Source organism: Zingiber officinale, chromosome 5B (assembly GCF_018446385.1).
Source record: "Zingiber officinale cultivar Zhangliang chromosome 5B, Zo_v1.1, whole genome shotgun sequence".
Lineage (NCBI taxonomy): Eukaryota > Viridiplantae > Streptophyta > Magnoliopsida > Zingiberales > Zingiberaceae > Zingiber > Zingiber officinale.
Genome location: NC_055995.1, coordinates 91,108,528 through 91,117,255, shown reverse-complemented (window position 1 = coordinate 91,117,255; position 8,728 = coordinate 91,108,528). Strand labels below are relative to the sequence as shown.

General features: G+C 39.9%; 3 protein-coding genes across 4 annotated transcripts; 2 read left to right on the top strand and 1 right to left on the bottom strand.

Annotated features, from left to right (window-relative positions):
• Nucleotides 1-1,323: 1,323 nt before the first annotated feature.
• Nucleotides 1,324-2,328, top strand: LOC121984977. Its single transcript, XM_042538184.1, has 3 exons — nucleotides 1,324-1,530; nucleotides 1,603-1,808; nucleotides 1,903-2,328. The coding sequence occupies exons 1-3, from the start codon at nucleotides 1,441-1,443 to the stop codon at nucleotides 2,162-2,164; spliced, it is 558 nt and encodes a 185-aa protein (XP_042394118.1). The 5' UTR covers nucleotides 1,324-1,440; the 3' UTR covers nucleotides 2,165-2,328.
• Nucleotides 2,329-2,475: 147 nt separating this feature from the next.
• On the top strand, nucleotides 2,476-4,841 carry LOC121984976 (deSI-like protein At4g17486). 2 transcript variants are annotated; one of them, XM_042538183.1, is made up of 4 exons: nucleotides 2,476-2,812; nucleotides 3,442-3,729; nucleotides 3,808-3,876; nucleotides 4,521-4,841. In XM_042538183.1, exons 1-4 carry the CDS (start codon nucleotides 2,647-2,649, stop codon nucleotides 4,643-4,645), a joined length of 648 nt encoding a protein of 215 aa, XP_042394117.1. In that variant the 5' UTR covers nucleotides 2,476-2,646; the 3' UTR covers nucleotides 4,646-4,841. The 2 variants fall into 2 exon arrangements, with proteins under 2 accessions (XP_042394117.1, XP_042394116.1); XM_042538182.1 differs by having other exon boundaries at nucleotides 4,518-4,841.
• A 635-nt stretch (nucleotides 4,842-5,476) lies between these two features.
• LOC121984975 (vacuolar protein sorting-associated protein 24 homolog 1-like) lies at nucleotides 5,477-8,596 on the bottom strand. Its single transcript, XM_042538181.1, has 6 exons — nucleotides 8,384-8,596; nucleotides 8,243-8,319; nucleotides 7,505-7,607; nucleotides 6,487-6,608; nucleotides 5,810-6,001; nucleotides 5,477-5,739 (listed from the first exon to the last, which is right to left on the bottom strand). The coding sequence occupies exons 1-6, from the start codon at nucleotides 8,493-8,495 to the stop codon at nucleotides 5,662-5,664; spliced, it is 684 nt and encodes a 227-aa protein (XP_042394115.1). The 5' UTR covers nucleotides 8,496-8,596; the 3' UTR covers nucleotides 5,477-5,661.
• Nucleotides 8,597-8,728: the final 132 nt, after the last annotated feature.

Here is an 8,728-nt window from a genome sequence, read left to right as displayed (position 1 = left end):
AGCGAAATTCGATCAGAGTTTGATCGGTCGACTGAACCAAAGGATCGGTCTACTGAACCCTGACGATGTTGCACAGATTAGTTCAATCAGAAGTAGAGAAGGAAGCCAAGCTGATTGGTCAACAGAATCAGCAGATCGGTTGACCGAACAATACCTTATCAATGCAGCATTAAGTGAGAATCTCGACGAACAGGGAAACTCTCTGTTCGGTCGATCGAGAAAAGTGATCAGTCGACCGAACACTTTAATGATAGTAAACGCCGAAGATCGAATCAATGTCAAATCTCAGTGAAGATGGAAGGGAGCTGGTTCAGTCAGCAAAACCTGAGGATCGGTCGACCGAAGACGACTCTTATAAAAGAGAGCTCGAGGTCCAAGACTGACACACTGATTCTGGTTGATTCGAAGATCATCTCTGTGAAAGCTGCTTGTGTTACTGCTACTACAACTCTCAAGCAACTACATCATTCAACTGCCGACCAAGCTTCAACTTTAATATACTATCGGTATACTTTTATTTTATTACTTGCATTGTACTTAACTCAAGTAAGATAATAGATTGTTACTATCTTACTCATTTTCTTGTATGCACTGTTTCTTTCCGAGGTTTTCGGAAAGAAGAGTTTTAGTGATTTGTCCATCGGTGCGATCAAGGATTGCAGGCCTTGGAGTAGGAATCGACCTAGTCTCTAAACAAAATAACCGAACATGTTCTCTATTTTTCCGCTGCACGCTTTTATTTTGAACGAGTAAAAGAAAAGTTTTTAAAAGCATGATATTCACTTCCCCCTCTATCACGTTCGATCCTACAAAAATTTGATCAAGTTTAAACTCAAAAAAAATCTAATCAAATTTGAATAATTATTTTAACAGCTTAATTAATTTTCTTAAGCTAGATTTGATTATCTTACCCAACAGGACAACACTAAACTTGGTTAGGCAATTGGTTTGTTTACATCACTACCTTCGACCATTAATAAAAGACCACAAATCAAATTGTCTCATTTGCCCAACACGAAATCCAGCCGCCCAATGGAAAAGTAAGGACATTTTAACGGTTGGATATGACAGGTAAGCAAAACGCATGGGGTATGCGCGTCAACTTTTCTGAAAAAATAGCGGCTCGTCAGTCGTCGGCAAGCAAGTTTCGGATTCAATGTTCCAGCGTCACTTGGGCCGTTATGGCCCGGCCCGTTTTAGTATTATTTTTTATGAAATTTTATTGTCAGGAGTAATTTTAAAAAAGATAAAGTCCGGAGGGCAAGTTAAAAACTTACACCGACACCAACAGCCCAACTGCTCACAGTGCTTGTTGCAGTAGTTGGCGTCTCTTATTTAGCATTTACTGACACACTACCGAACGCCTCCTCTATTATACTTCGCCCACCGACTCCAACCGGGATCGCCACAGAGAGATCGAGCGTTCGCTTCCTTCCTTCCATGGCGTCCAAGCTCGTCATCGCCCTCGTCTTCGTCTTCGATCTCATTGCGTTCGCCCTGGCCGTCGCCGCCGAGCAGCGCCGCAGCACGGTGAGTCCTATTTCCTCCCCTGTAAAACCAGATCTGGAAGATCTGACTCGGCTCGCCGATCTCTTCTCGCAGGCGAGATTCCAAAGAGACTCGGAGGGCGACTACACTTACTGTGTCTACGATTCCGACATCGCCACCGGCTTCGGCGTCGGCGCCCTCCTCTTCCTCCTCCTCAGCCAGGTCGTCCTCATGGCCGTCAGCAAGTGCTTCTGCTGCGGCCGTGGAATCAACCCCAGCGGCTCCCGCGCCTGCGCCCTCCTCTTCTTCCTCCTCTCCTGGTACACACTCGATCCTGATGGGCTAGATCTCCCCCTTCCGCCATTTCCGATAAGCGCGAAACCCGATTTTTACGATTCTGATTTTCCTCCCCAGGCTGACATTCCTGATCGCGGAGGCGTGCCTGCTCGCCGGGTCGGTGCGGAACGCGCAGCACACCCGCTACCGGAACATGTTCTTCGACGGGAATCCCTCGTGCGAGACGCTGCGGAAGGGCGTCTTCGCCGCGGGCGCTGCCTTCGTCTTCTTCACCGCCATCCTCTCCGAGTTCTTCTACATCACCTTCAGCAAGGCAACACGCGACGCCGGCCCGCCGCCCTACGGCGGACCTGCCGTCGGCATGGGCACCTACAAGTAGATCTCACTTCTCATCCTCAATCACTGCCAAACAAAAAACTTCGATCGTTCCCTTTTTGTATCCCTATTGGTTGTTTGTTCATCCATCACTGGTAGCCATAGTTATTATTTGGATGATCTGAACCTGATTAATTGATCTTATGTATGATATGCTTGGTTTACTGCTGTCACTGGACCTGGACAAAAATGCGAAGAAACTGCGTGCAGATCAAGCAAGATCGCACGTGACCACAGATATTTTCCACGCGAAATTAGAATTTATATTTCTTTAGATCAATTTTGACCAACAGTAAAACATATTAATTTTTTTTTAAAAAAAATTCAGTTCAAATTCCGCCCCCACTTTGATAATGCCCACCGTCAGTTACCCCAATTCGATCCGGTCGCCGATTCTTCGTCCTGGCTTCTAATTTAGGGATCGGAGTTGGGGGGAACAGATGCGGAATTAGGGATTCTACTTGAACCCTGCAGGCTTGGGTTGACATGAGCTCGATCTTTCCGAGATCTCTCTCCGAGAAGGTGCTGAGCAATGAAGAAGGCGGCGAGGCGGGCGGAAGCACGCGCCTCTACTTGAACGTCTACGATCTGACGCCAGCGAACAACTACCTCTACTGGTTCGGGATCGGCGTCTTCCATTCTGGGATCGAAGGTGCGTTATGGTTCATTCTACTCATCAAATCTCCAACGATTTCCATCTGGAAATTCGATTTTTCTCTGCTTCATTTCGCTTCTTCGAAATTTCCGATAGGATTCATGGTTTAGCAGATCGTTCTTGGACAATGAATTCTGGCAACTTTACTAAACTAATCCGAATGCAGTTTTCTATTGATAGTTTTTTTTTTTCCGATTACAAGAAACCTTTTGATAGTGAAGATTACTGATTGCCAAGTTCTTTTCTCAGCACTAGGGAAGTTCTACTTGCCCGTTTATTTTTGCTCACTCAAGTTCTCTGTATGATGTTTTTACACTGACATTTCATTTACTACAAATGATCCCGCGCAGATTCCAGATCAACTTTGTCGACAGGAAGTTGAATTCTGTTGTAGATTCAGTGTTGCTCATAGATAAATTTATCATTAACAATACGAGGCTGGTAGCTTTAGCTTGTTTTGTTTGGTCGAGATTCCATTTCACAATCCACAAAACAACTTTAGTTCCCTATATTTCAGAATTCATACCTTATGCTTATCTTGCCGCAGCTTTTTGTTGGGTCAAGGCTCTCTTTCGATTGCATTTCGATTCTATGCCTTGTGTGACATACCAAATTTGTGCTTGCAGTTCATGGAATGGAGTATAGTTTTGGAGCACACGATTATGCGACTAGTGGAGTGTTTGAGGTGGAACCGAAAAGTTGTCCTGGGTTTATCTTCAGACGCGCTGTGTGGCTAGGCACTACAACTATGTCTCGTGGAGAAGTCTGCATATTGATCGAAGAACTTGCTGGAAGATATCATGGCGACGCCTATCATTTGATCATCAAGAATTGCAACCATTTCACCGATGAAGTTTGCACGCGTCTGACCGGGAAGCCTATACCTGGATGGGTGAATAGACTTGCGCGACTGGGTAAGCACATGTTGGGTAAGGTTTTTTCGGATCTAAAAATTTGTAGTATCAACTCATTCAGAGATTGCGATGTTTCAGGATCACATTGCAGTTGTATTCTCCCAGAAAACATGATGACTGTTGGACCTTCTCAGTCCGTTTATCTTGGTGAGTGTGTCGATATTTGCAGATTTCCTTAGTTTGTTTTTCGTGCTCTTGCAATTGCAGTTGCTAGAGCCACCAAGATCTTGAGACCAGTCTAATAACAATGGTGGCATTCATCCATTTAGAGTCTGCTATCTGAATGCCACCATTCAGGTATCGCACATTACACAACCTAAAACCTAGGGGAGTTCCTGTTTCTTGTCAAACTCATCTTTTATCATCTTCTTCTTTCAGTTGTAGCGTAGCTAGTTGAATTTGTTGATTTTACTTTGTCCAATATTAAGTAGCAGGAACTTCTACCAACTTACATGAGTGCCCTTTCCTCTTCTCGAGTAGTGCTATTTGACTTATTATGTAGAGCATATAGTGTCAGCGCTAAAAGCGATCAAAACATCAATTTCGTAGAGCAGTCAAGTCTCATTCTTGTTTGATGAAATTGTTATACTGCTTCTGTAATGTTCTGACAAGCAAATCATATACAACAACCAAGTCTGTAATGATATGAGGCAATTGTTCAAATGGATAGTTGAATATGATGGAGTTAGAACAGAGCCTTGAATTTGATTTCTGAGAAACCAACCACATGAACTACAACCTCTTAAACTTTCCTATGAAATGTCCTCCTCTAAACAAATATATTTTAGAAGATGGGTCAGAATCATGCAGCTCGAGTGATGAAGAAGATGCAGATCAGCACCTTCTAAGCAAACCAGCTGGTGAAACTGTGCATTCAAATGATGATTCGTCCGGGATCGCTAGAGGTGTCGTGTGATTTTTCTCTTGGCCTGTTGCCTTATTATTCTGATTTAACCACCTAACTTGGCATGTAAAAATATCACTCCGAGCGATCTGTTGGGATTTGGTGCATACCGTGTGATTGGTTGTGTTTTTCTAGTGTCAACATCGAATTTGTAGCTGGTTCCTAAATAGGAGTTTGATGATAATTCATCTGCTGTTTGCCAACTATATACGAAAGGAAAATGCAATTATTTTTATGCAAGTGGATCGACTAATTTGTTTTCGTGTGGAGGAGTGTTGTTTATAAAAACTTTGATCGAAATTAGATTTTCATTTTCAAGTCATATTTGTAGTATTACGTGAGATGAAGTGCATAATTTCATACGGGAGTATAAAAATCTATAAATTATCACACTAATTAATATATTTTATATCGTTATTTGTTTCTAGCATGTTATAGATCGTTAAAAGTACTATAATTGATCAAATTCATAAGATATGATATTTACATATAACATATTACAATATGCATGCTCATTGTATTTTTTATACATTCAAATTTAAATAAATTTATTCATGTCATAAAGTTTTATTATTGACCAATCTTTTGTTTATTTTATATCAAACAAACATTTTATCCATACTGTATATGAACATTATGATCATTTATCGTTGTAATTTTATCCCCTCATTAAATTCTATTGTTTTTTTTCATTGTATTAATTAGAAACTATGCTTTAGTTCAAGTTAACTTTTCTATCTTAAACATCTATTCATCGAGTTAAAAGGGAATGATTCAGAAATTTATGAGCCTCTTAAGTTTGCAGCAAAGTAGAAACACTCACCTTCACAAATTTCCTTTATATGCAAAGAATTAGGGTTCTTCCACTAAGCACAAAATAGATAGACGGCCATCAAGATAGTTTCTGTGTTGGAGCTCCCCTCAAGTAAATACAACATTTAGAATTAGATTCGCGGCAACATATAGCAACAATTACTCAGCATCTTTGTGTCTCGACCAAGCACTAGTGCTTGCAAAATGGAGACAAGCTATGATCTTACCCTGGCTAGCCGTTCCCGTATCTCATCCAGGTCTTCATTATCTGCACCTTCGGTGACGGCTTCTTGCTGTAATAGACACCGCGAAAAGATCAGGAATGGCAAATAGTATTTAAGAAATTACTTCAGTGATTTGTACCGCTTGAATCTTGATGCTGGTTGATGGTTGTTTTATCTTCTGCTTGCTAGTAGCATCTGGTAACTCCGATATCGTTTCGCCGGCTATTGCAGCGAGCACTTTGTCCACTTCCTCTTCTATTTCTTCCTCAATGTCTTCAGAGTCTAAAGCTGTATCGACAGCATCATTCACCATTTCTTCCATCACTCCAGCCTAAATACCAAAAGGATGCAAAGTGGATCATTCATTGCACTGGTAAACTGGTTTGCTGATGAAAGGGAGTTTATAATCTTAGATAGGTTGAGCTACTATTAATTTGAGTTGAACATTTTGAGCTTGTGCTTGATTTTGACGAGTTAATAGATAAGTTTTCTAATTTGAATGAATCGGAAAATGTAGTAATTGGTGTCAGAGTGTATCTAATTGCCGATCAAGAACGATTGATTCTAAACTATGATTTGAAATTTGAATCATGGTGACGACATTAAGGGTGGAGATTGTGATAATTTAGCCCCATGTCCTATTGCGACTAATAATAGGGATTTATAAGCCAGGGGTTGGTTCTGATAAGTTAATGATTAAATGCTTGTTAACTCATAAACGAAAAGAATTCTCATGTTCTAATAAAAACTCATGCTTGCTTGGATGAAAGAATTATTTCAGGAAGAATAACAAAAACAGTAATCGATGAGCAATACCTTTGTCATTTCTTTACTAAACTCTTGCATGGTAGCAGCAACTTCAGGAGCTTTCATTAGATTATTGACGAGCTTCATAACCTCAGCACTTTTGGACAGATGACCCACAGTTCTGGCCGTTGCTGAAAATAAAAATCAGCATTCATCTGATTAGCCATCATTAACCGTAAAGTAGAAGATACATAAGGAAAGAAAATAATATTTTCTCCAACAAATATGTTGAGCAGGCATCCTTGAAAATTTCAAAAAGAAAAATTAACAGACTACTTTCATTGGGAAAAGTTGGAAAACTCACTAGCAGGGATAGTGTACTAACCTTGAAGGCGGCATAATAAAGTTACACAAAAAGTTAAAAAATAAATGGGATACTAGCAGGTTATAAAAAAGAATTCAAAATTACATATGACATCCAATCCTCCTCAAAAACAGGAAAAGTAACATCTAAAGAAGACTGATCCAAAACAACAAGGTTTCAGACAACACAGTATCTGGAAATGTTTGGCAAAAAATTGCTATGAGGCCAACCAACAAGTCAGAATAAATAGGGAAGAAAAGGTTGAGAAGATCATGTAGTTGTAAATTAGTTTGACATACAACTAGGACGAATAATTTTGAAGTCCAAACTTTCTATTCATATATGCTCTAAGGCACGCAGAAAAATGAAATTATTCTAATATATTGAAAAAGAATAAAATGAATTCTTATCTATGTTAATAGAAGAAATGGTATAATAGTTTCTGTATATTATATTTCGAACTTACCCATAGCATTATATATAGTATACTAAAAAAGAAGTTATTTTTTAACTCAACCATTATCCCAGAAGTTTGGATATCAGAATACCAGTAGTTAAAAACTGAACTTGATATTAATATCATTCATCTTTATCAATATTTTATACGAGGAATGCCACGGTTTTGTGGCTACAGAATCAGATAAAAGCAGCAACAGGTTAAATGCAGATAATCTGACTCATTCACAGATGTGTCAAGAGGTTAGTGTTATTCATAGTCCATACCAACTAATTCACCAAGATGCATCGAAACAGAATTCAGTTGTGCCTTGTTCTCGTAAAGACGGTTGACAGCTCTTCTTGATCTGACAATTTCCTTAGCAAGAGACTACATACACATGAAGGAACACCGATGAGTGTTTTAATAATTTAGCTCCTAAAAATCCAAAGTAACTCCATAACGAAGTCAGCAAGTCAAAACATAAACATGGTTTAACTGAGATTTAATAATTTCATCTAGATTTATCATAAGAAGAATTAGTAAACAGATCGTAAACAAGACATTGAAAATTCAAATTAAAACCAAAATATTGATGTACAAGCTAACAATTAATTATACATTAAGAATTCTGCACAGGCGATGACATAAAAAGTGTTAGAAACTACGAATGCTGAAAATTTAAAAGCTTCGCATATTTGCCAGATTTTGCAAAATAAATAGCTAGAAAATCTAGATCTATCTAACTTAACATGTATCCTGAGGACGGGTATCCTATAGCAGTTTCATGCACAAGGCTACATAGAATTAGAAGCTGAATACAAACACCAACTCAGAAATGCTATCATATCTGTTAGGATGATTCTGCTCCCTGATTCTTCTTCTCGCATTTAAAGTTAATTTCCTTTTCGCACACAAAGACCAGACAATCTGCTGATACGTGCATGGTTATTATCCAGCAAACAACTCCTCAAAAGGATCCGAAAAGACTATAACAAAAGAATGAAGATCGGAGTTGACCTAACCTTCGCTGAGGCCATGTCGTTCCTTTTTGCGGCTTCTTTGATCGCTTTCTGCACGTTCTTCTCCTCCCTCTGTACATCTGCAACACCAACCAACCAAATCTCAGCGCCAACCAGAAAGATCGGGTCAGGAAGCATGCACACCTCGAATCTGGCGCTCGATGTTGCGACCCTCCTGGCGGAGGCGACGCTGCCATTCGCGGAGCTGCTGTTGGGGATTGGGCTTAGGTCGCAGCAGATTCTTCACCGACTCCATCTGCTCACAGCCCGAAGATCCTCCGCGGTTTCGATCGGACGACGACCTCTATGCCCTCGATAATTCCTGGCGCACACATCCGTTCCAGAAATTGCTAATTTATTTTTATAAAGAACTTTCATTTTACCCCCAAAGAGTTCCTAGCTTTCGAATAACCTCCTCGAACATTTTGAGAATTCATTCTATCTCCCATCTTCATAAATTAAAGTTGGGGACGAGTTATTAAAATATTT